Genomic DNA, 26370 nt, shown 5'->3' on the forward strand with positions numbered 1-26370 from the left:
CCAGGCTGACAGGTCACATGGCTCGGCTGGGAGACAGAGGTGGACCTCCACTCCAGGTGAACAGGAAGTCCCTTCCCGTCTCCCAGACACAGACACTGAGGGAGTAGAGTGGAGAGAACAGCAGACAGCACTCCCGGCCTTACACCGTTACTGACAGAACACACAGATCCTTCTAGAAAGGTCAGAGCAACAAAACAAGGAGGAGGTGAATCTATATAGCTCGTTATTCATTTTCACAGTATATAATATGTCACATTACGTGACAAGGCCACCGTGTCTTATATAGTCACATCCATTCTACACACTCAGTTTCCATAGCCAGATAGTTTCCGTGGTGACCTGCACTTCGTGTATCGTGACCCCCTTGACCCCTAATCAGGGGCTGTGATTGGCTGTTCAGTGCCTCTTGGCCCGCTGGGCACTCTGGGTGCATGAGGCACAGCAGGCTGTCTTGTAGTAGGAGTAGACACACAGACGGGCCTGGACAACCATCACACAGTTATGACGCCTGTCCCTGCAGTTCTCATCTACAGAGGGAGGGAGAGACAGAGAAAGGGAGAGTGATAGGGAGAATGCGAGAGAGAGAGAGAGAGAGAGATAGGGAGAATGAGAGAGAGAGAGAGAGAGAGAGAGATAGGGAGAATGAGAGAGAGAGAGAGAGAGAGAGATAGGGAGAATGCGAGAGAGAGAGAGAGAGAGAGAGAGAGAGAGAGAGAGTGATAGGGAGAATGAGAGAGAGAGAGAGAGAGAGAGATAGGGAGAATGAGAGAGAGAGAGAGAGAGAGAGAGAGAGAGGGAGAGAAAGAGTGATAGGGAGAATGAGAGAGAGAGAGAGAGAGAGAGAAACAGTGCATGAGAAGGTAGTTAAATATAGACAGCAAGACAGCAGCGACACACATGACTGCTGTGCATGTTGAAGCGCAGAGCCCCACCAGTGACCAGCGGCCCACAGGGGATGGTGTTGCAGCGCTGCTCCTGCTGTGGCGTGGCGGTGGGATCGCAGTCTTGGCTGTGCTGTTTGTCCGCCGTGAGACACCGTACCTCCCTCACCTGCACGCCCTTCCCACAGGAGCGTGAGCACTGAGAGAAAGCAAGGACATTTCAGACTAATTATTATTCTTATTCTTCTTTTACTTATAAAAACGTTCCATATTAGTTTGTCTTTTTTTTCACAAACAACATTACTCTCAAGTGTTCTTCTCCCCTGCCCCCCCCTCCTCCCCTTGCCCCTCCTCCCCTGCCCAGCCTCCCCTGCCCCTCCCCCCTGCCCTGCCCCCCCTGCCCTGCCCCCCTCCTCCCCTGCCCCCCTCCCCTTCCCCCCTCCTCCCCTGCCCCCCCCGCCCCCCCTCTCCCCTGCCCCCTCCTCCCCTGCCCCCCCTCCCCCCTGCCCCCCCTGCCCCCCTCCTCCCCTGCCCCCTTCCCCCCCTCCTCCCCTGCCCCCCCCGCCCCCCCTGCCCCCCTCCTCCCCTGCCCCTGCCCCCCCCCTGCCCCCCCCCCTCCTCCCCCTCCTCCCCTGCCCCCCCCGCCCCCCCCGCCCCCCCCTCTCCCCTGCCCCCTCCTCCCCTGCCCCCCTCCCCCCTGCCCCCCCTCCTCCCCTGCCCCCCCTGCCCCCCCTGCCCCTGCCCCCCCCCTGCCCCCCCCCCCTGCCTCCCCCCCTGCCCCCCTCCTCCCCCTCCTCCCCCTGCCCCCCCTGCCCCCCTCCTCCCCTGCCCCTGCCCCCCCCCTGCCTCCCCCCCTGCCCCCCCCCCTGCCCTCCCCCCCTGCCCTCCCCCTCCCCCCTCCCCCCCCGCCCCCCCTCACCGTGCTCCACTCAGTGTTGAACCACTGTGGCTGGCAGGGCTCCTCTTCACACTCCTGCACTGAGGGGGGCTTGTCCAGGTGGGCACACTCGCCCGCCGGTGTCACAGTGAAATCTGTCCCCAGCTTCTGGACGCAGATGACGTCTCGCCGCTGGTTTCCGTTCCCGCACGCAGCGCTGCACTGGAGATAGGAAGAGGGGGAGAGCAGGGGAGGAGGAAGAGGGACAGTGGGGGAGGAGGAAGAGGGGGAGAGCAGGGGAGGAGGAGTGGAAAAAACTAGGATTAATAAAATGTCCACAAACTGACTGATCTGTTCATTATTCAGTAAAATTATTAAATAAAAATGAACTATCCCCCTTCCATATTGCCCTCCACCCCACATCCCTCCTTCCTCCAGCCCTCCTCCACCCCACATCCCTCCTTCCTCCAGCCCTCCTCCACCCCACATCCCTCCTTCCTCCAGCCCTCCTCCACCCCACATCCCTCCTTCCTCCAGCCCTCCTCCACCCCACATCCCTCCTTCCTCCAGCCCTCCTCCACCCCACATCCCTCCTTCCTCCAGCCCTCCTCCACCCCACATCCCTCCTTCCTCCAGCCCTCCTCCACCCCACATCCCTCCTTTCTCCAGCCCTCCTCCACCCCACATCCCTCCTTCCTCCAGCCCTCCTCCACCCCACATCCCTCCTTCCTCCAGCCCTCCTCCACCCCACATCCCTCCTTCCTCCAGCCCTCCTCCACCCCACATCCCTCCTTCCTCCAGCCCTCCTCCACCCCACATCCCTCCTTCCTCCAGCCCTCCTCCACCCCACATCCCTCCTTCCTCCAGCCCTCCTCCACCCCACATCCCTCCTTCCTCCAGCCCTCCTCCACCCCACATCCCTCCTTCCTCCAGCCCTCCTCCACCCCACATCCCTCCTTCCTCCAGCCCTCCTCCACCCCACATCCCTCCTTCCTCCAGCCCTCCTCCACCCCACATCCCTCCTTCCTCCAGCCCTCCTCCACCCCACATCCCTCCTTCCTCCAGCCCTCCTCCACCCCACATCCCTCCTTCCTCCAGCCCTCCTCCACCCCACATCCCTCCTTCCTCCAGCCCTCCTCCACCCCACATCCCTCCTTCCTCCAGCCCTCCTCCACCCCACATCCCTCCTTCCTCCAGCCCTCCTCCACCCCACATCCCTCCTTTCTCCAGCCCTCCTCCACCCCACATCCCTCCTTCCTCCAGCCCTCCTCCACCCCACATCCCTCCTTCCTCCAGCCCTCCTCCACCCCACATCCCTCCTTCCTCCAGCCCTCCTCCACCCCACATCCCTCCTTCCTCCAGCCCTCCTCCACCCCACATCCCTCCTTCCTCCAGCCCTCCTCCACCCCACATCCCTCCTTCCTCCAGCCCTCCTCCACCCCACATCCCTCCTTCCTCCAGCCCTCCTCCACCCCACATCCCTCCTTCCTCCAGCCCTCCTCCACCCCACATCCCTCCTTTCTCCAGCCCTCCTCCACCCCACATCCCTCCTTCCTCCAGCCCTCCTCCACCCCACATCCCTCCTTCCTCCAGCCCTCCTCCACCCCACATCCCTCCTTCCTCCAGCCCTCCTCCACCCCACATCCCTCCTTCCTCCAGCCCTCCTCCACCCCACATCCCTCCTTCCTCCAGCCCTCCTCCACCCCACATCCCTCCTTCCTCCAGCCCTCCTCCACCCCACATCCCTCCTTCCTCCAGCCCTCCTCCACCCCACATCCCTCCTTCCTCCAGCCCTCCTCCACCCCAGGTCCTACCTGAGTCCAGGGGCTGCTGTACCACATGTGTGTGGGCACGCAAGGCCCCCCGTTACACGCCTTCATGTCAGCAGGCTTGTCCCCCACACAGTCCCCTCCCCCCCCCTCTTTGCCCCCACCCCGGGTGAGACACACCACCTCCCTCCTCTGAACCCCCGGGCCACACTGCGCAGAACACTGAGGAACACAAACAGACAGACAGATGTTAGACAGAGATGGTACAGGACACACATCCTACACTCTAGTACAAGTACAGATACTCATGTTTAAAAAGACTCTGGTAAAAGTTGTACTGACTACGCTTTCAAAAATATTGTTTCTACCATTGTCTGTGTGTGTGTCTATCTGTGTGTGTGTGTGCATGTGTGTGGGTCTGTGTGTGTGTCTGTGTGTGTGTCTGTGTGTGTGTGTGTGTGTGTGTGTGTTGGGAGGGCTACTTACAGTGTTTGACCAGTCAGTGAAGTACCAGTTAGTCACACAAGGCCCCATGTGACAATCCTCACTTCCTTGTGGGCGGAGCCTGGAACTGCACTCCTTGTCGTTCACCACGTTGCCATGGTCACTGACACAGCGGACCCCCCTGGTCCTCTTGCCCACGCCGCAGTCCACCGAACACTGAGAGGAGCAGCCAAGCATGATCCACGGCTTCTACACACACCCCCTCACACACACACACCCTCACAGACAGACACACCCCCTCACACACACACCCCCTCACACACACACCCCCTCACACACACACCCCCTCACAGACACACCCCCTCACAGACAGACACACCCCCTCACACACACACCCCCTCACAGACACCCCCCCTCACAGACACACCCCCTCACAGACAGACACACCCCCTCACACACACACCCCCTCACGCACACACACCCTCACAGACAGACACACCCCCTCACACACAGACACACCCCCTCACACACAGACACACCCCCTCACAGACACACCCCCTCACACACACACCCCCTCACACACACACCCCCTCACAGACACACCCCCTCACAGACAGACACACCCCCTCACACACACACCCCCTCACAGACACCCCCCCTCACAGACACACCCCCTCACAGACAGACACACCCCCTCACACACACACCCCCTCACACACACACACCCTCACAGACAGACACACCCCCTCACACACAGACACACCCCCTCACACACAGACACACCCCCTCACAGACACACCCCCTCACACACACACCCCCTCACACACACACCCCCTCACACACACACACCCTCACAGACAGACACACCCCCTCACACACAGACACACACCCTCACACACAGACACACCCCCTCATAGACACACCCCCTCACACACTGTGAGGGCTGTGTTGACTGACCGTGCTCCAGTCAGGGCTGGTCTCCCAGTGGGAGCAGAGTTGGAGCTGGCAGGGCTGGGTGGAGTCTGGGGCGGGCAGGGCGGCACAGCGCTGGGGGTGCACCATGGTGGAGCGACTCCCAAAGCTCTGACGGCACTGCAACTGTCTCTGCTGCATGCCCTCACCACACGATACACTGCACTCTGACCACGCACTGGCCTCCCAGCTAGAGGGAGAGAGAGAGAGGGAGGGAGAGGGAGAGGGAGAGGGAGAGGGAGAGGGAGAGGGAGAGGGAGAGGGAGAGGGATAGGGAGAGGGAGAGGGAGAGGGAGAGGGAGAGGGAGAGAGATAGGGGGAGAGAGTTGAGGTGAATTGAGTAATTCATGTACTTAATAACGTAAACACTAACACCAGACCCGCAGCACTCACAACGGTGGGCAGGGCTGTGTGTTGCACGCCTCCTCCTCAGGGCTGGGCTTGGCTGCTGAGTCACACTTCATGTCCGCCACTTCCTCTTCAGTGTGGCGATTGACACACAGGACCAGCCTGTACCGGGAGCCTGGGGGGACAGGGATGCAGTACTGTCAGTGGCCACAGGAGGGAGACCCCTGTACGGTCTTGAAGACGGTAACATAGTAGACACCCAGTCCCACATGGACACAGTGAGGAGGAGCAGATTGTGAGAGGCTGACCTTTGCCACAGGAAGTGGTACACTCTGTAAGCAAGCCCCGCCTCCACACAAACGGAGGCTGAGTGTCTGGGGGCAGGTCCGTACGAGGAGGGATTCTGGCATTTCGATTGGGCGCGGCCACACGAGGGCGGGGCTTATCAGGTGTCCACCTCTCTGAGGAAGAGGAGGAGGCGGCAGAGACAGGCGGAGGAAGGATAGGGTCTTCTACTGCCACAGTGAGAGTGCCTGAGAGAGAGAGAGACAGAGAGAGAGAGACAGAGAGAGACAGAGAGAGAGACAGAGAGAGAGAGAGAGAGAGAGACAGAGAGAGACAGAGAGAGAGACAGAGAGAGAGAGAGAGAGAGAGAGAGAGAGAGAGAGAGAGAGAGAGAGAGACATAGACAGAGACAGAGAGAGAGAGAGAGAAAAACAACAAAATGTGAGTCAGCAGTTTATTCATCATGGGAAGGTCTGATGATGTTACGATGACATCATCAGAGTTGGAGAACAACACAGTCCACAACACTCTGGGGTGGACTGGCACGTCATCTGAGGAGGATCCCATCTCTGGCTGAGGAGGATCCCATCTCTGGCTGAGGAGGATCCCATCTCTGGCTGAGGAGGATCCCATCTCTGGCTGAGGAGGATCCCATCTCTGGCTGAGGAGGATCCCATCTCTGGCTGAGGAGGATCCCATCTCTGGCTGAGGAGGATCCCATCTCTGGCTGAGGAGGATCCCATCTCTGGCTGAGGAGGATCCCATCTCTGGCTGAGACCCACAGCTGTTTCGGTTGTTTAATCATCAACCCAAAGTCAGACAGACGACAAAACAGGGCGACAGACAGAGACTGTTGTGGGAAAGAAAAGGGAGGAGGGGGAGGAGAAAGGGAGGATAGGAGGAGAAAGGGAGGAGGAGGAGAAAGGGAGGAGGAGGAGAAAGGGAGGAGGAGGAAGGGAGGATAGGAGGAGAAAGGGAGGAGGAGGAGAAGGGGAGGAGGAGGAGAAAGGGAGGAGGAGGAGAAGGGGAGGAGGAGGAGGAAAGGGAGGAGGAGGAGAAAGGGAGGAGGAGGAGGAGGAAGGGAGGAGGAGGAGAAAGGGAGGAGGAGGAGGAGGAAGGGAGGAGTGGTGTGGGGCAGTAGACTCACTGGAGCCTCTCAGGGGTGCCCTCCCTCCAGCTCTGGGTCTCTCTGGGTCTCTAGTCCACTCCTTGGATCTCCCCACAACCAGTTCCCTCTCCCTCTCCGCATCTCTGTTCTCCACAGGGATGTAGAACTCGTAGTCGATGCCTGGGTTCTGCTTGTGGAATATGATCTGGGGAGACAGAACCGAGATAGAGGAGAACATCAGACTGGCAGTGAGTGTGGAGGAGCCACAGAGCCGAGCCCAGAGAGGAGGACTCTGGGAGGGCGGCTGACTGAAGGACTCGGCCTCCCTGCCTGTGGGGCTGGGGCTCATGCAGAGACACAACCTCCTCGTACCGCACATTTATATTTATAACTGATTAATCCTTCATGAATGTAGGTGATTCCAGAGGGATCAGGAGCTCCCAGCCAAGGGCAGCCTGCTATCTTTACTGCTCCCCCCCCCTCCTTCCCCCTCGCAGACACACTCGCATGCCCTCCACCCCTGCCTGCCACACACTCACACCCCTCCCCCCTCCCCCTCCCCCTCCCCCCTCCCCCCTCCACCCTCCCCCCTCCACCCCTTCATCCAGGGCTGAAAGAACTCCAGAGGATTCCAGCTCTTTATGAAGATCTCAGCCGGGGGGAATCTGGCTGCTATTACAGAGACCCCCGCTAGCTTAGCCCTGGCCTTCCTGTGGCTGTCCTTAACCCGGGCTAAAGCTGTCCTTAACCCGGGCTAAAGCTGTCCTTAACCCTGCTAAAGCTGTCCTGGACGAGGAGCACAGAAACAAACAGGAATGTCACAGAGAGAGAGCGTGTGTGTGTGTGTGTTACAGTACTCACATAGAGCTGCAGTATGGTGGTGGTGGGTCCTGGGGCAGTGAGAGTCTCTCCCCTCTCCTCCTGCCCCTCACCCTGAGCCCGGGGGCGGGTGTAGGTGAAGGTGGTGCCCCCGGCATGGTAGTCCCCAGGAGGGTCCACCGCCCAGCGCCCGTTCACCACAGACCCCCCCGTCCCGCTGCGCACGGCTGGGGAGGCAGGGGGCACCACAGCTCAGGGTCACGTTTGAAAGTCATGTTTAGTTTAGCCAGGACATTCTTAGAACACATATACACTCCGACACACACACACACACGTAACCAGACAGACAAACACAGACAGTGGAGTGTAGTGTCATTAACAAACAGCAGACACACACACACACACACACACACACACACACACACACACACACACACACACACACACACACACACACACACAGACACACACACACACACACACACACACACAGACACACACACACACACACACACACACACACACACACACACACACACACACAGACACACACACACACACACACACACACAGACACACACACACACACACACACACACACACTCCCCTGGGTTCCTAAGGGCTCTAACCCTAACCTGCTTTATCAGCTTCCAGGCAGCCTGGTCAAGCCTGCTCACCCCCCCCCCCCCCCACCCCCCACACACACACACAGAAACACACACACACAAAAACACACACAGAAACACACACACACACAGAAACACACATACACACAGAAACACACACACAGAAACACACACACACAGAAACACACACAGAAACACACACACACACACAGAAACACACACACACACAGAAACACACACACAGAAACACACACACACAGAAACACACACACACAGAAACACACACACAGAAACACACACACAGAAACACACATAAACAACTCTCATCTCGACACTCCCTCTGCTACAACCAGACCTCAGACTCATTGTAGTAGTTATGTAAGAATGTGTGTGTGAGTCTACGTGTGTGTTACCCAGGTAGTTGGAGCTGGCCCGTTTCTCGGTGATGTTGATCGCCGTGGCTCCCATGGGGATGTCGAGGATCTTGTGGTAACCAAGGGGAACGGTGGTGTTCTGGAAGGTACCGCTCACCTTCCTGCAGGAGGCGTCCAGCCCCCCACACACGCCACACCTGTCAATCACCCGAGCAGAGCCCAGCACACCATCACAGCCCTCAGACTGAGAGGGGAGAGGGGGGAGGAGGGAGAAGGAGGGAGGAGGAGGGAGAGGGGAGAGGGGGGGGAGGAGGAGGGAGAGGAGGAGGGAGAGGGGAGAGGGGGGAGGAGGAGGGAGAGGGAGAGGGGGGAGGAGGAGGGAGAGGGGGGGAGGGGGAGAGGGTGGGAAGAGGGGGGAAAGGGGGGAAGGGTATGGATGTAATTACAGATGAGTGGAGGAGAGGAGAGGAGTCATAATGGAGGGAGGGAGGGAGGGGGGGCAGAGGGAGGGAGGGAGGAAGAGAGGGAGACAAAATAGTTATTCTACAATTGTTGACATTTAACATCCTGTGCCAGTGTTTATTTCGTTGTTGCTTGTAAAATTATTTGGTAACTGTTCCACTGTTTCTACTGCCAGAAAGCTGGGCAGAGAAAGGGAGAGGGAGACAGAAAGAGAGGCAGAGAGAAAGAGAGGCAGAGAGAAAGAGAGGCAGAGAGAAAGAGAGGCAGAGAGAAAGAGAGGCAGAGAGAAAGAGAGGCAGAGAGAAAGAGAGGCAGACAGAAAGAGAGGCAGACAGAAAGAGAGGCAGAGAGAGAGGCAGAGAGAAAGAGAGGCAGAGAGAAAGAGAGGCAGAGAGAAAGAGAGGCAGAGAGAAAGAGAGGCAGAGAGAAAGAGGAGGAGAGAGAACCAAACACAGAGAGAGAGAAACAGACCAAGGAAAAGTGAGAGAAGCAGACAGATTGTTGGAAGAGTTCGACCTCAAACAGGAGGAGACTTACATACATACATACATACATACATACACCCTGTTCACCCTCTCCTCACACACACACACACTCTCCACACACACCCTCACCAGGCAGCGTCCGGCCACACACACGGCGGTGGTGCTGGTGTTGAGGCAGGGGGTCCCGTCCCTCACACGCTCAGCCTGGCGCACGTAGAAACGATACCCAGCAGGTCTGCAGGTCAGCTCACACTGCTTGTCCAGCCCCACTGCCCCACAGAGAGAGAGAGAGAGAGGTCACATACACACACACACACACACACACACACACACACACACACACACACTGCTTGTCCAGCCCCACTGCCCCACAGAGAGAGAGAGAGAGAGGTTACACACACACTCACATCGCTTGAGTTTCAAAAGAATGACATCACCTGTCTTCATTTCTGCCCTTCTCCGTGTGTGTGTGTGTGTGTGTGTGTGTGTGCACACTCTCAAGTGTGGACTGTGTGTGTGTGAGAGTCTGTGGGTGCATAAGTGCATGCACGTGTGTGTGTGTGTCTGGCACAGAACAGAGGTAGTTGAGCTTTATTCCATGTGCTGAGGAAGCACTGGCCAGACCATAATAACCCCTCACCGTCTGAGGAAGACAACTCTCTTATGTTGTCCCTCCCTCCTGAAACCCTCATGGAGGAGGTGTGAGGGCAGAGCAAGGCCGCGCAGTGAGGAGACACTGAGCCAGAGAAACAGGCTACACGTTCAGTCAGGAGAGACTGAGCCAGAGAAACAGGCTACACGTTCACAGCGAAAGAAGAGGCAGAGAAGAGGAGGTGAGGAGAGAGAGGAAGGGAGGGGTCTGTGTAAGGTTGGAGGACAGAGGAAATGAAACCATTTGGGAATTTTGGCGACGAACAGATGAACAGATGAGCTCAGAATATAGTGAACCCCATAGAGGGAAAACAGGATGGAGAAGACAAGGTGTGTGTGAGTGTGTGTGAGTGTGTGTAAGGGTGTGCTTGTGTGTGTGTGTGTGTGTGTGTATGTGTGTATGTATGTGAGTATGTGTGTGTGTGAGCGATGATGAGCGGTCTACATCCAGAGAGAGGCAGATGAAGTGATGGAGAGATGAAAGGAAAGAGGGACACCAGTCTGAGAGGCTGTACTGTAGTCAGTCTGTTTGAAGTGACCCGAGAGAGGCCCCCAGGGGAGGGGCGGGGGGAGGGGGGAGAGGGGAGGGGGGAGGGGAGGGGTACTGGGGCTGGGGCGATACATAAAGGTCAAAGATCCTACTCTTTAGGCTTTCCTTGAAGCATGGATCCATCATGAGAATCAGAGGCCGTGTATTCTACCTGAAATAGCTGCAGTGTTGAACCTGCAGGAACGTGGAGCGTGTGCAGGAACGTGGAGCGTGTGAGCGTGCTGGTTTTGGCCTGTCTCCTTCTGTGTAGTTCAAGTCTTCAGGCCCTCATAAGCAGGGAGCCATCGGTGATCTCATAAATTAGACTGTGAATGCATCCAGTCTCAAGTCTGCTCTCACTCTGTCCTGCCTCTCATACTGGCTTTTCTGATGTCTCATTTTAGGGAAGGCAGAGAGAGAGAGACAGAGGGAAAGGGAAGAGGGAGAGAGAGACAGAGGGAAAGAGAGAGAGAAAAGAGAGACAGAGGGAAAGAGAGAGAGAAAAGAGAGACAGAGGGAAAGAGAGAGAGAAAAGAGAGACAGATGGAAAGAGAGAGAGACAGAGGGAAAGAGAGAGAGAAAAGAGAGACAGAGGGAAAGGGAAGAGGGAGAGAGAGACAGAGGGAAAGAGAGGGGGAAAGAGGGAAAGAGAGACTGAGGGAAAGAGGGAGAGTGTTAAAGAGAGAGAGAGAGAGAGAGAGAGAGAGAGAGAGAGAGAGAGAGAGAGAGAGAGAGAGAGAGAGACATAGACTGAAAGAGGGAGAGAGGTAGAGAGAGAGACATAGAGAGATAGACTGAAAGAGGGAGAGAGAGAGAGAGAGAGAGAGAGAGAGAGAGGGAGAGAGACAGAGAGCGAGGGAAGGAGGGAGAGAATTCCCAGCACCCTCCCTTCTATCCCTCTCTATGTCCATCATAGTTATCTTTGAGAGATTAGACTGGAGACAGTGAGAGAGAGGAAGAGGGAGAGAGAGAGACATAGACTGAAAGAGGGAGAGAGGGAGAGAGAGAGAGGGAGAGAGAGAGGGAGAGAGAGAGAGACCTAGACTGAAAGAGGGAGAGGGAGAGAGAGAGAGAGAGATATTGCCATCTCATGACCTCTTTCTTTCCATGTTCTCCTCTCCACCGTCTTTCTGGGTTCCCATACTCTGTCCTTGACTCTCCTCTATGTTTGGGTATACTTTATCATCTGTCCTCCTCTTCCTCCATCTCTATCTCTCCTCTGCCTCCCCTCTCTCTCTCTTTCCCCTTCCCATCCATTACTCCCTCCCTCTCTCTCTCTCCCTCTCTCTCTTTCCCTCCCCCTCTCTCACTGAGCTTAGTGCTCAGACAGTGGAATACATGTGGTCTAAATATACTTCCCCACTATCTCTCCATCTAAACAAACTCAAGCGGAGGGAGAGAGAAAGAGAGGGAGCAGACAGGAAGAGGGGAGGATGAGGGCTCAGAGAGGGGACGAGGGCTCAGAGGGGATGAGGGCTCAGAGGGGACGAGGGCTCAGAGAGGATGAGGGCTCAGAGGGGACGAGGGCTCAGAGAGGATGAGGTCTCAGAGAGGATGAGGGCTCAGAGGGGACGAGGGCTCAGAGAGGATGAGGTCTCAGAGGGGACGAGGGCTCAAAGGGGATGAGGGCTCAGAGAGGATGAGGGCTCAGAGAGGACGAGGGCTCAGAGAGGATGAGGGCTCAGAGCGGATGAGGGCTCAGAGGGGATGAGGGCTCAGAGGGGATGAGGGCTCAGAGAGGATGAGGGCTCAGAGAGGATGAGGGCTCAGAGAGGATGAGGGCTGTAAAGGACACAGACAGAGGGAAGCGAGGAGGACAGGAACACGATGGCTGCCATGTTTAACAGTTACGCAATAAACCGGTTAAAACAAAGTACAGTGAGTTAAAGTATGTGCTCTGTGTATATAAGCTACACAGGCTGAATCGAAGGCTGCTTTCGCAGTGCCAGGCAAGCACGTAACACACACAAACATCACCGTCCACACGAGGAGAGCCTTCAGATGAAGGGTTTAGATAATCGTACACTGTGATAAACACCTTGAAGACAGTTTATATAACAGTGTGAGGAACTAGCAGGGTCTGAGCTTAGAACACCCAGCTGGTCTGAACTAGCAGGGTCTCAAGCTCTGCAGGACTCTACAGGGCAGGAATCATTTAGACTCAAGCTTACAACATCAACCCAAACAAACACACACACACAACATACAGTCGTGGCCGTAAGTTTTGGCAATGACAAAAGTTGTGTTTTGCAAAGTTTGCTGGTTCAGTGTTGGAGGAAAATGTTTTCACATTTTAGAATACTGGAATCACAATAAGGTACATTTCATATTTTGTAAGCTTTTTGGGGGGCGAAAATGTTCAATATATGCAAATAGTCTCCTATTTTACAGCAGTCAATCTGCTCTTAAAATCCAATCAGAATTGGCAATGGGGACTGACGCGTTATTTCATGTTTCTGACTGTGTTTCATTTGAATAAATAACCTGTGTTGCAAATCTACCATTCAAGATGCACGTTTGTCCAGATCAGCGTGCAGCTCATATATATATTCATGAGCATACCATAAAGGAGAAAACCTAGCGTTTTTTCCCAGGACAATTTCACAGGAAGCATCAGGGGGCACAGAACAGCACCCGGGCCATTTTCAGCCCAACCAATGTTACATACCCTATTCAGAGACCTTAAGGAACAGTGTGAAATACCCCCAAAAACCCAGTCAAACCCGCCCTTGTATCTCCAAATCACTAATACATGTCTCTCTTTACACATGTTGTGGGATCCGTTTACCATCAAGATAGAGACTGATAAGCCCCTTGTGCCTTTGAATGAGGATCTTAACCCTTCCCACCGCTGGTAGCCCTGCACAGTGGTCTGAGGACTCTCACACGCACAGCGACATGTCGCTGGCACGCAGGGGGACAGTAGACACAGGGTTTACTGTAGACTGTATTTATTTTACATACCTGTCCCCTCAGCATTAGTTAGTATTAGTTCATTAGACTGAACCTTTTGTATACATAGTTAGACTTGTTTACACCACTTATTTAAGATGTACTATATGTTGAATGTATGCACCTTCCTGCCAAAGTAAATTCCTTGTCTGTGCAAACTTTCTGAAGCAGCCATATATCTGAATGTGTGGATCCCTGTCTGCCTGTTCTGGTATCGTCGGTTCTACGTTGTAAAAGCTCTGCTTGTCGAGAGGCCTCAACTGACAACTGATACAGCACTCACACACACACACACACACACATTTACACACACACACGCACACACATTTACACACACACACACACACACTAATCTGTGAGAACAGTGACAAATTCTGATGATATCATTCCACAGCTGCCTTTCTCCCTCTCTCCCTCCCATCCCTCCCTCCCTCCGCCATTCCATCTCGTTCTTTTGCTTCCTAAATCTCCATGTATACTTTTCTCACTCAAACTCTGCTCATCTGTCTAAACTTACCCTAAACTCTTGTTTACAGCTTCCACACTTCCCTCCCTCTGTTATAGCGTTCTTTATTCACTTCTCTCTCCCTTTCTCTCTCTCCCTTTCTCTCTCTCTTTTTCTCTCGGTCTCCCTCTCTCCCTCCTTCTCTCCCTCTCTGGTTTTGTACAACATTTAGCAAGAAAGCGAACACAATGCCACACCCTCTCCCTTGGTCCCTCTGGTTTTGACAAGAAACACTTTCCCTCCATGCATCCATCTCTCTCTCCCTCCGTCTCTCTCCCTCTCTCTCTCCCTCCGTCTCTCTCCCTCCGTCTCTCTCCCTCTCTCTCTCCCTCCGTCTCTCTCCCTCTCTCTCTCCCTCCGTCTCTCTCCATCTCTCTCTCCCTCCGTCTCTCTCCCTCTCTCTCTCCCTCCGTCTCTCTCCATCTCTCTCTCCCTCTGTCTCTCTCCCTCTCTCTTTATGTCACTCTGTAGGAATCCTACTCTCTGTCTATCTGGAGGAGAAGCCTGGCGGGTGACTGAACCAGGGATGTTGGACAATAGAAAGGAAAAAGAAACAAGAGAATGTTTAGTTTCAAATGAGAGAAGCAAACAGACAATCACTCGCACTCGTTCTCCCCCTCTCCCTCTCCCTCCCCCTCTCCCTCCCCCTTCCCTCCCCCCCCCCTTCATGGCTCCTCCAATCACATAGGGACTTGTGGTGGGTTGGGCAGGAAAAAAGAGGCTTGCAAAAGTGCCATGACGATCACACACAGCTCTGACTTCACACACACACAGCTTGTGCCCATTTCTCCACAGTGTGTGTCTGTATGTGCGTGCACATCAGTGTGTGTGTGTGTGTGTGTGTGTGTGTGTACTCACCCTCAGTGAAAGGCTCCCAGTCGTAGAGTCGACCCATGAACTCCTGAGTGTTGAAGGCTGCACACTGCTCTGCCCTGGAGTCCAGCACACCTCCCCCACAGACCTGAGGCAGAGAGAGAGAGATCGAGAGAGAGAGAGAGAGAGAGAGATGGGGGGGGGAGAGAGAGATGGGGGGAAGAGAGAGAGAGATGGGGGAGAGAGAGAGAGACAGAGAGAGATGGGGGAAGAGAGAGAGACAGAGAGAGAGAGATGGGGGAGAGAGAGAGAGAGAGAGAGAGAGAGAGAGAGAGAGATGGGGAAGAGAGTGTTAGAGACAGAGGAAAAGAGGTAAAGAGAGAAAGTTGATAGACTTTCTCCACACACTAAAATGCAAACACACACAATGTCTCCAAACTGCCTTTTTGACAGCGAGCTGATGAATTAAGGAGCATATGGAAATAATAAGAGTGTTTGGAAGCAGCCACACACATAAATCCACCCTGCTTTTCTGTCCAATACCGTTGAGTGTGACCACGTGTGTGTGTCTGGGCACTTGTGTGTGTGAGTGTATATGCATTTGCTAGTAAGGACCATGTAGAGAGCAAAGCATAGCACAGCACTAAAGACTGTTGGAGAATATATGGACGTATTAAAACTCTGTTAAAGTTCACCATCCTGAAGAACTATCAACAGTTAACTCAGCCCCAAAGGAGACACGCACAGCCCCTTATCCGAAAGCAGCCTGACCCCTCACACACACACGCACACACACACACAGATCCAGGATTTGGTTACCCCATTAGCTTTATGTTAATGTTTTAACGGCCCCATACTGCTAAAGGTGCTGTCAGAGAGGGGACCCCACTCTATATCTCTATAACACACACACACACACACACTCACTCACACAGCTTAATCAGGTCACGTTACTCGAAGAGGCCACCACCTTCCCACTCAATCACTCACTGATATATGACTAGATCAAATGAACACACGCAAAAACACTCTCACGCAAACACACTCACTCTCTCACACACACACACACACTCACACTCTCTCTCTCACACACACACACACAGGCCTCCCAGATTCCTCATGTCAGTCAGTGTTCACACTCTCCTTCACTCTTTCAGTGATTCGTTCTCCATCTTTCTTCATTGTTTCATCTCTCTCCCCCTCTCCCTCTCCCTCTCTCTCTCTCTCTCTCTCTCTCTCTCTCTCTCTCTCTCTCTCTCTCTCTCTCTCTCTCTCTCTCCCTCTCCCTCTCCCTCTCCCTCTCCCTATCTCTCTCTCTCTCTTTCTCTTCTTTAATCCACACAGCTGGAACCAACAGCTGGAACACACACACAGCATACAGCCCAACAGACACACCCGTTAATTGACAGATGTCCAGTTCCCACAGCAGATGAGAATGTGATGCTTCTGGTTGAAGCAGACCTAACACACTACTAAAGATAAACCTGAGAACACACACACACACACAGGTCGGCCGTGGGCACCAAACTCAATTTCACACAGTAACTGGATCAGCTTGTAATGCCGTGGAGAGGAATGTGAAGATTACACACACACACACACGCACTCACACACTCACACACACTGGCACCTGTCTCAGGGGAACGAGGGTGAACCTGGTCATGTTTACGTGCACCGATCACCCGGAGTGTGAGTGTGTGAGTGTGTGAGTGTGTATCCACCATATTTATATTTTGTAACTGTAAGTACAGCTTTAGAGTTTCTTGAGTGGATTAAGGAGGTGTTCAGGCTGTATACTGAGGGCTTTGGCGTGTCTGTGTGTGTGTGTCTGTGTGTGTGTCTGTGTGTGTGTCTGTCTCTAAGTGTCCATGGTACGTGTCTGACTGCATCTGCTGAAGTGTGTAAATCTCTGCGGATGTGTGTGTGAAACACAGTTAGTAACGGCTGTAAATACTTGTACTTGGCATAAACACATGATAGTCCCATGATAGCAGGAAGAATACAGAGTGTGTGTGCGTGTGAGTAGGTGAGTGTGTGTAGGGCTTCAGACATAAACAGTTGGTAGACCCCACAGAGAGTGTGTGTATGTGTGTCTGTGTGTGTGTGTATGCATGTCACACAAATACCAGAAAAAGGAGGACAGGATTTGAAAGGTCAGAGAGAGAGAGAGGGAGAGAGAGAGAGGGAGAGAGAGAGAAAGAGAGAGAGAGACAGAGAGAGAGAGACAGAGAGAGAGAGAGAGAGAGAGAGAGAGAGAGAGAGAGAGAGAGAGAGACAGAGAGAGAGAGAGAGAGAGAGAGAGATTGTGTGTGTGTGTGTTCATGCAGACACACTGTCCAGACGTAAGAGTTGGATTCTTCTCTAACGTGTGTGAAGGAGAAGCGGGGGGGAGGGAGTGCCAGTACAGACAGCATGGAATACTGAGAGGAAGTAGAGCAGTGTGTGTGCGTGCGTGTATGTGTGTATAGGTGTGTGTGTATAGGTGTGTGTGTTCACTTCAGTTTACAGACGGGAGAAACACACCTTGTTATTGGAAGGACGGGAGAGTAAGGCGTTGGTCCTTTTACTACTAGTGGGTACATGTATGGCATCTCTATCAGGCGTGTGTGTGTGTGTGTGTGTTTGTGTGTACATGCATTCCCAATGTGTGTGTGTGTGTCTATAGAGAGGGTTAGAGGTGCCTCTGAGAGTGTGTCTGAGAGTGAACAGGAGGGGGAGGGAGGGGGAGGAGGGAGGGGTGGAGTGACAGGGGGAGGAGGGAAAGAGAGAAAGAGAGAGTGACAGATATTGAATGGCTTTAAGGAGTGACTTAGACTGATGGGTTTACTGCAGTGCAGAGGGAGGCTATAGAGAGAGGAGGGAGAGAGGAGGGAGAGGGATGGAAAAATGCTTTGTCCATTGCTGAATGGATAAATGGAAGCGATACAACACTTAAGTCATCTGAAAAATGTCTGAAGTCTTCAGGATACTCACGACAGCTGTTAAACTGACCTGCTCCACTCACCACAGCTGTTAAACTGACCTGCTTCTGCACCAACAATCTAGCAACAAGGGAATCAAGCCATTTCCAAATACAGATAAACAGACACTTCAAAGTCTGCCACACACAGTTCAGTACAGAATGCACGCAGGTGAGACTGCTGTGGCCTGCCAGCAGAGGACAGAGAGAATGTGGAAGGGCAGAATGTGAAAGTGAGGAACTGATTGTTGTTGAATGGGAGGACAGGGAGGGGGAAAGACGTATAGATGTTGTTTTGAGCAGGTGAAAGACGTGAATGCTTTTGGTGAAAGAGAGAAGAGACAGAGAGACACAGAGAGAGAGAGACACAGGGAAAGAGAGAGACAGAGAGACACAGAGAGAGAGAGAGACAGGGAAAGAGAGAGACAGAGAGACACAGAGAGAGACACAGAGAGAGAGAGAATGTTTTTATAGAGGCCAGAGAAAGTTCTAGTTGTGTTTTACTGCTGGTGGGGGGGGGGGGGGGGAGAAAGGAGAGGGAGGGAGGGTTTGTTGGTAATGAATAGGACCATTAGAGTGGGGGTGAACAAACAGGGTCTCACTGCCTGTGGGGCAGGGGCTTTGTCCTGGAACCTACTCTCTTTCTCTCTCTCTCTCTACACACACACACACACACACATGTTAAACCCTAATCACACAAAACGCTCATGTGAGACAAACCCACGGTCTCAGAGAGCTGAGGTCTGATGGGAACAGTAGTCCAGTCTGGGAGGCTACCAGAGCCCTCCACAGGAACACCCAGGCAGGGCCTAACCCTAACCCGGACGCAGCTGCCCCCACACACTCACAAGCCCTGCTCAGTCCCTGCTCAGTCCCTGCTCAGGTCCCTGCTCAGTCCCTGCTCAGTCCCTGCTCAGTCCCTACTCAGGTCCCTGCTCAGTCCCTGCTCAGTCCCTGCTCAGGTCCCTGCTCAGTCCCTGCTCAGTCCCTGCTCAGGTCCCAGGAGGACGTCCGCCCGCCCGTCATGAGGAGCTCCTGACAGAAGGAACACACATCTGTCTGGATCAGTTTGATGTCCTGGTTTTAACTGCTGTGTGTGTGTGTGTGTGTTTGTGCGCTCCTGCATACGTGACTGTGTGTCCTGCACACATGTAGGTATGTTTGCAGCTTCATAACAAAGTCTGTGCGATAACAATGTCATTATTCTGAAGGAGTAGCAGAGCAGAGACTCCACTCTCACAGCACATCCATCACAGCACATCCATCACAGCACATCCATCACAACACATCCATCACCACACATCCATCACACATCCATCACACATCCATCACAAGAGAGAGAGAGAGAGAGAGAGAGAGAGAGAGAGAGAGAGAGAGAGAGAGAGAGAGAGAGAGAGAGAGAGAGAGAGAGAGAGAGAGAGAGAGAGAGAGAGAGAGAGAGAGAGAGAGAGAGAGAGAGAGAGAGAGAGAGAGAGAGAGAGAGAGAGAGAGAGAGGGAGAGAGAGACAGAGAGAGAGAGAGAGAGAGACAGAGAGAGAGACAGAGAGAGAGAGAGAGAGAGAGAGAGAGAGAGAGAGAGAGAGAGAGAGAGAGAGAGAGAGAGAGAGAGAGGAAGCCTGAGAGAGATGTGTCACTAGTCTCACGCGGTGCTTTTCAGTTTGACATTCAGGTCAAAGTTCATTTCTCTTTTCCAAGGTTCGTTTTAATTCTTTGCAAATTCCTTCCTGTCGTCCTCTCTCCCTCCTGCAATGAGCCTCTCCTCTTACACACTCACCCTCTATTCCTCCCTTCTTCTCATTCTTTCGTTACACGTGTACCTTCCCTTGAACCCTTCTCCTTCTCTGCTGCCTGCTTCCAGTCCTCTTCCTGTCGACCCCCTCTTCCCCGCTCCCTTTTGTCCCCTATCTCTCTCCATCCCCTCTTCTCTTCTTCTCTGTGACCTCTCTATCTGACCCTGTCTCCCAGACCTCCCTCACTGTGCCCTTCTCTCCTCATGTCAAGCCTCTCTTTCTCTCTCTCTGCCATCCCCTTCACTCCCTTCTCTGTTTGCCATGCCGCGCTCCCCTCTTCGCCCCCTCCCTCACCCCTGGGAGCACATTTCTAAAAACACTGCCTGCTTTCACTACCACTTAACCGCGTCACTTCCCCTCCCCCTCTCCTCCCCCTCTTCCCTCATCCCCCTTTCTCCCTTTCGCTTCCTCCACCTCTCTCTCGGTTCCCCCTCTGCTTCTACGCAACAGGGTAAACACACACACACACGACACGTGACGACTGTAAAACACAGGATGTTAGGACGTGAACTAGGGAACGCTGACACACATATAAACAAACGTGTGTAACAGGCAGAGCACAGACACGCAAACACAAGCATCCACTGACACTCAGTGTCTCATCATCATCACAGGGTTTACCTCAGAGCCACACAGAGCAAACAGAAACTGTGCCCTCTGCCAAGGACTAAATCCACACACATTCACACCCACTCTCTCTCACACACACACACTCACACACACACACACACACACACACACAGGGAGGTAGAGACACTGCAAGAGTCTAAACAGAAGAGAAGTCAAGGACCACAGCCTGGCTACCTGGCCCTGAACTCAAGTGCTACTTCCACAAGACAAGTGTGTGTGTGTGTGTGTGTGTGTGTGTGTATGTGGATCACGCTACTTTATCTCCCTCAGATAAGACCTTGCACCGAAGCACACAGCTGTGCAGCCTTGTCACTCAAAAACCTCTGAACACCAGAAGGGTGTCCCTTGGAGGCACCCTTGGACACACACACACACACGCACACGCACACTCACACACACACACACACACACTCGACACACACGCACACACACACTCGACACATATATAAAGGAGCTGTATAACCTTTGACTTTCACTCCTTATATTTTTGTGAGAAAAAAAAGTAATGATTATTTATTTATTTTGAAAGGTAGAATCGATATTTTTGAGAGAAAAAAAAAGTTTTGAAAGGTTGAAAACAAAAGAGAGAAAGTAAAAGCTTTGAAAGGTTGACATTTTCTTTAGAATTTTTTGGGGGGAAGGTTGAAAAAATAACATCTGAAAAAAAGTAACAAATGTCACTCAAAAAACTCTTGACACATCCAGAAGCTCCCCCATAGATGCCAACACACACAAACACAATTCCAATGGAACATGACAGCCCATCTTCATTAGGTGAAATGAGAAACAAACAGAGTGCTACTGTAGGTTTCAGTTCCGGAGACTAATTGTGACTCGGAGACGGAAAGCAAACCCAGGATTCTGTCAGCAAGGCTTAGGGCCGCTGCCTCACTTCAAAGCTGCCCAGTAGGAGCAAAACAAACTACCCTAACAGGAGTAGTTGGACTCCTGTGGATTTAAATTCAAAGTCACTTTTGGACACAGGTGTGGAATCAGTTCCTAGAGTGCCCTGTCCTTCTCCTTTCTCCTTCTCCACCTCTCCCTCCTCTCTTCCCTCCTCCATCTCTCCCTCCTCTCTTCCGGCCTCCACCTCTCCCTCCTCTCTCTCTTCCCTCTTCTTCCTGCTCCTCCCTCCTCCAACTCTTCTTCCCCCTCCTGTTTCTCCTCCACCTGCACCTCCACCTTCTACTTGTCCTCTCCCCCCCCCCTCCCCCTCCTCCTGGTGCAGCAGCAGGGTCGTACTGTGGACCCATCAGGACTGACGGGTGTGTCTCTCCCTGCGTCCCTGAGCTCAGTCCACCGCTGCAGCTTCATGTAGGCCCAGCGACAGGGCTGGCGCTGCAATACACACACACACACACACAAACCTCTACATGTGTACGCACACACACACACACACACAGACACAGACAGGAACTGCCTGTGCCCACACGCACACGTCAAAAACTTAGGCATGTGCACATACACACACAGACAAATGCGTATGCAAACACACACACGCACACACACATTCTAATGCCGACCCAGGGTACACACAGTAAACGTCCTGGAGCAGAAGGGGAACAGTTTCCATATGAGCGCCCAGACACAACAGACTACTGTTGGAGCTGGGGAATGATCTACCTATCACAAGACAGGCACACACACACACACACACACATACCTGACCTCTAACTTTACAGCTCACTTCAACCCAACAGTCCATTTCAGCACTGTGGCAAGCACTGTACAGGCTGTAAATATTCCAGCTAACAAAATGAGGAATGAGCAAAGCATTCTGTGGGTCTGTGGGTTCGAACACTGAGGAACGGAAGGAGAACTCTAGTGAGGAACAATCTGACACGTAGATGTGAGAGTGCTGGCTGAGGCCAAGGTTGTACGTACCTGTGAGAAGCACTTGCGGTGCTCCTTCTCTTCTCCCAAGCACCTGTAGCTCTGGGGGGAGCCCCCCTCCCCCTCGGGCTCCAGGTGGGGGGGCTGGGAGCGCTGCAGGGGGTAGATGTTGGGCTGGGGGGGCGGGGCCTGGGGGCTGTAACCAGACTGGGGCTCTCTCTCTCTGTGCTGGGGGGCGGGGCGGTGGAGGGGGGAGGAGTAGTAGGGGTGAGAGAGGGAGGGGGAGTGGGGGTGGAGAGGTGGGGGAGGGGCGGTGACCGCGTGCCAGTCGAACGCTCGTCGGCTGTGTGGGAGAGGACGTGACTGGGGCGGGCCTCTCTCCCCTGCCCTGCCACGCCCCGCTGCAGCGTGTGTGTGGAGGTGTCTGTCTGTCTGTCGCTCCGGTCTGACGGGCTTCACCACCACAGCTGTTGACCCCGGAGCCGGTGACTCTGTACCGCCCTCCTCCTCTCTCCTCTCCTCCTCTCTCCTCTCCTCCTCTCTCCTCTCCTCCTCTCTCCTCTCCTCCTCCACTCTTGACCTCCTTCCTTCCCTCTCTTTTTCCGCCCGGTTCCTCGCCGTTCCGTCCGTGTCGTTGACATCAGCGGCCACGTCTGGTCCCGGGGTTGCCGCGGTGACGGTTGCGTTGGCGGTGTGTCGGGCCTGCCGGTTGGGCCGGTGTAACGGCAGGGAGAAGGGAACCCTGCCGTACCCAAACTGCCCGGGGCGGACGGAGGAGGACCTGAGAGAGAGGAGGAGACGGAGAGGTTACCACACACACACAGTGAGGAGTGAGTGGGAGTTTATGTGTGTGTGAGTGAGTGAGTGGGAGTTTGTGTGTTGACGAGGGTAATGTTGGTATGACAAAGAACAGAAACACAGTAGATAAGATCAGCAGGACCAATAGGAGTGTTACCACTCCCAACACACATACACACTCACACATGAACTCACACACACACTCACACATGAACTCACACACACACTCACACGCACACCCCCATGACTCATACTAACATATGAACTCCATTCGGTGATGCCTTAGCTATGCAAGGCTTCAACAACAGCCACTCCATAGAAAAAACCTGATAAAACATCTCAGTCAAGTCCCCTTCCTTTTAGCTTTTTAACCAATCACACTCACCTACTGGCAGGCAAAGCCTCCCGATTGGTGGAGACTGACCTTCTGTTACCTCCCCCACCGCCCCTCGCTGTGCTAGGATTGGCCGGCCTCCTGGAGATCCGTGTTGGTTGGTTGTAGCCATGTGGAGCAGCAGGATATGGTGGTGAACGATAGACAGACACTGGCGGCTGTTCCTGATTGGCAGCTGAGAATTCCGGCCGGTAGAAGGGAGGAGCTGGATTGGACACGCCTCCTTCCCCGTCTGCTACAGGCGTGTCACGGTACAGAGACAATCCTGGACTCTGATTGGCTGAGAGAGCAGGGGAATAATAAGGAGGAAGTTGTCTGTCTGGCTCGGCTCCTCCCCCATGCTGGGCCGGCTGGTTGCCGGGGTAACGAGGGGGATAGTAAGGGTGACTGGCCCCGCCCCCCCCAGGAGTAAACAAGGAGGAGGAGGAGGACAAGAAAGAGCCGCCCCAGTTAGGGGGGGCGTGGGAGAGGGGCGGAGTTTGGCGAGGAGGTGGAGGCAGGCACTTCCTGGTTCTCTGAGCCACTCCTACTCCACAGCTCTGTGAGCATGTTGACCACTCCCCCCATGGAGACCACACCCCCTCAGGGGACTCGGCTCCAAACACCTGCCTGGACCTCCGGCCTGTCCCCTGAAAACACACACACACACACACACACACACACACACACACACACACACTGCAGGTGAACCCTGTAACAGGTAAAGATCCACTGTGGGATCCCTTGGCTAAGTGACATTATGAGATTTGCTGCGGTAGCGTGTGTGAATGTGTGTGTGTGTGTAAGAGTGTGTGTGTGTACACGTTGTGAGCCTGAACGAGCTTTGATGCATTTCTCTTTGCGGCTTTGTATAAATGTTTCCCTTCACATTTCAGAACTCTGAGTGTGTTTGTGTGTGTTCTGCCATTGGCTTGTTTGGCAGACCAGCCAACCAGAGTTGAACAAAAGTTTCCATTCAGAACAACCAAAACATGAGACCCTGCTCCACTTCTTCATCCAGATCTTGTTTTGAATACCAGTATGAGTGGAACACCATGAGAACATGTGTGTGTGTGTGTGTGTGTGACATGCATGTGTTAGACACGTGCATGTGCTTTTATGTGTTTGAAAACGTGTGTGTGTGTGTGTGTGTATGTGTTTGTAAAGCATGTTCAGTTCCCCATTAGGTGGAACTAGACTGGGGACTAGGTGTGTGTCCATACTCCCTGGAGAAGGTACCAGGACCCAGAACAGGACTGACCCAGACCAGGACTGACCCAGACTAGGCTGTGCTAGGCTGTGCTAGGCTGTGCTAGGCTGTGCTAAGCTTTCTGTCACTGGGACGCACTGACAGAGACCACTCAGAGAGAACTACAGAGACAACTTACCTTTTTCTTCACAGCTTTTGTCAGGGAGGATGTGACGACCACAAACCCCCACAACACATAAAGCCTGTAAGGAGAGAGAGAGAGAGACAGAGAGAGAGAGAGGGAGAGAGAGAGGGAGAGAGAGAGAGAGAGAGAGAGAGAGAGAGAGAGAGAGAGAGAGAGAGAGAGAGACAGAGAGAGAGAGAGAGAGAGAGAGAGAGAGAGACAGAGAGATGACAAGGTGGGAGATTAATGGGGAGCTAAGGAGTTTGTTGAATTGTTTCATAAATGACAAATTCAAACTAAAAAGCTGTGACATTTGGTATTTTCCAGGCAAGACCGATTCACAGAAGGTGGCCTAAATAAACCCTGTCCAGAGGTCCAGCACTCAACACTTACTTTATGACAGGACATTCTGTTAAAATCAGGCTGTTTGGGAGGAAATTATTCTAAATGTTCCAAACGCATAACTGCGTTTGAGAACACATGTCTCGTTCTTTCCCAGGCAGGCGCGCGAGTCCTCAACAGAACAGTTTGTTTTTCCTTTAAAGGGTCAGAAGTAAACAGCTAAATCAATCTGGAAATGCCGAGAAGGTGTTAACAAACTAATCGCTCCTAACCCCATGTTTTCCAAACATCTCCCTGGAGCGTCCACACCACGAGGATGTGGTTTACATTTATATCCAACCATCATCACACATCTACAATCATCATGTTTAACCAGGCGCTTGCGGAGGAGAGCTTCTGGATTTGGATGTGGTTGTCGTCTCGTGACCATGATTCCATGTGCTTGACACAAACCACAGATTGATGCATGAACAGTAGCCCACGGACCCACCACAATTCCATAAACCATCACCACAATCACAAATCCACAGGCCACATGCAACCGCTGTAATTGGTCTCGTCATCCCAGTGTGGTGCACCGCCGCGGTCTCAGGACCTGTCCCCACACTAGACTAAACAATTATCCCCAAAAACTCAGACAAAGGTCTCGCGCAGCCCCACACAACAGAGCCGCTGAGGCCGTAATAACGACCCCCTACACGGCGTCCACGTTTCTCGTGCTGGTTGCTACAGTGGCACATTGTAGATTAAACGCAAAGACCCGAAGGGCTGAAACCGGAAAGGAAACGGGGTAAAGTTCCCAAACCCAAGCAGAGAGGGGGAGCTGTGCTCGCCCCTACCTCGAGCCCCAGGGTGGATTCCGACCCCGCCGTGCAGGGTTAGGGTTGTCGCGTGGTTTCAACTTTTACGCTAACAACTACTACAACACACTTTCATTGAACATCGCGAAAAATATGTAGCATACGTTACTTCAATCCCCACGAACACTGTCGAGGTAACTGGGGGTCAGTTTCGGACGCGAATAACCCACAGGTTGTGGCTGTTTGGGTCAGCGTGGTTTTCTCAACAACTCACCTGAATAAAACGCCGACCCGCATACTACCACCCTGATCACTGTGATGAGTTCCTGTCCTGGGATCAATACGCTGCTTTTGGTCTTTACCGGCCAGGCTCCTATAGTCCGTTCCTATCGGTGAGGAAACCGCTGTGCTGCGGTGCTGGGTTCTTCGCGTGCGCTCTCTCTCTCTCTGTTTTTTTTCTGTCTCTCCCTCTCTGTCCTCCTCGATCTGTCACACTCACCGCCCCGGAGTTTGGAGAAAGGGGAAGGTCCAATTTTTTTTTCTGTCCTATACCCGACAACTTTGTTCCTATA

The 26370-nt window shown here is 53.5% G+C and overlaps 1 protein-coding gene across 1 annotated transcript; it reads right to left on the reverse strand.

Moving 5' to 3' along the window:
- adamtsl4 (ADAMTS-like 4) lies at positions 1 to 26267 on the reverse strand. The gene is made up of 17 exons (XM_084668931.1): positions 26073 to 26267; positions 24672 to 24735; positions 23296 to 23933; positions 22164 to 22893; positions 14946 to 15048; positions 9580 to 9719; positions 8543 to 8747; positions 7546 to 7730; positions 6724 to 6889; positions 5600 to 5824; positions 5337 to 5466; positions 4929 to 5133; positions 4014 to 4187; positions 3573 to 3749; positions 1801 to 1980; positions 933 to 1080; positions 1 to 527 (listed from the first exon to the last, which is right to left on the reverse strand). The coding sequence occupies exons 1-17, from the start codon at positions 26093 to 26095 to the stop codon at positions 397 to 399; spliced, it is 3624 nt and encodes a 1207-aa protein (XP_084525057.1). The 5' UTR covers positions 26096 to 26267; the 3' UTR covers positions 1 to 396.
- Between the last annotated feature and the right edge of the window lie 103 nt (positions 26268 to 26370).

The sequence above is a fragment of the Hypomesus nipponensis genome, chromosome 2 (assembly GCF_054491055.1).
Source record: "Hypomesus nipponensis isolate SF chromosome 2, ASM5449105v1, whole genome shotgun sequence".
Taxonomy (NCBI): Eukaryota; Metazoa; Chordata; class Actinopteri; order Osmeriformes; family Osmeridae; genus Hypomesus; species Hypomesus nipponensis.

Excerpts from the sequence above, each read along its gene's own strand:
- adamtsl4 (XM_084668931.1), bottom strand. The coding sequence starts at position 26,095 with ATGCGGGTCGGCGTTTTATTCAG. Across the intron at positions 9,720-14,945 it reads CTGGGAGCCTTTCACTGAGG|TGGGGCTGGACAAGCAGTGT; the intron begins GTGAGTACACAC and ends TCTGTGGGGCAG. Across the intron at positions 8,748-9,579 it reads GTGTGGCCGGACGCTGCCTG|TCTGAGGGCTGTGATGGTGT; the intron begins GTGAGGGTGTGT and ends CTCCCCTCTCAG.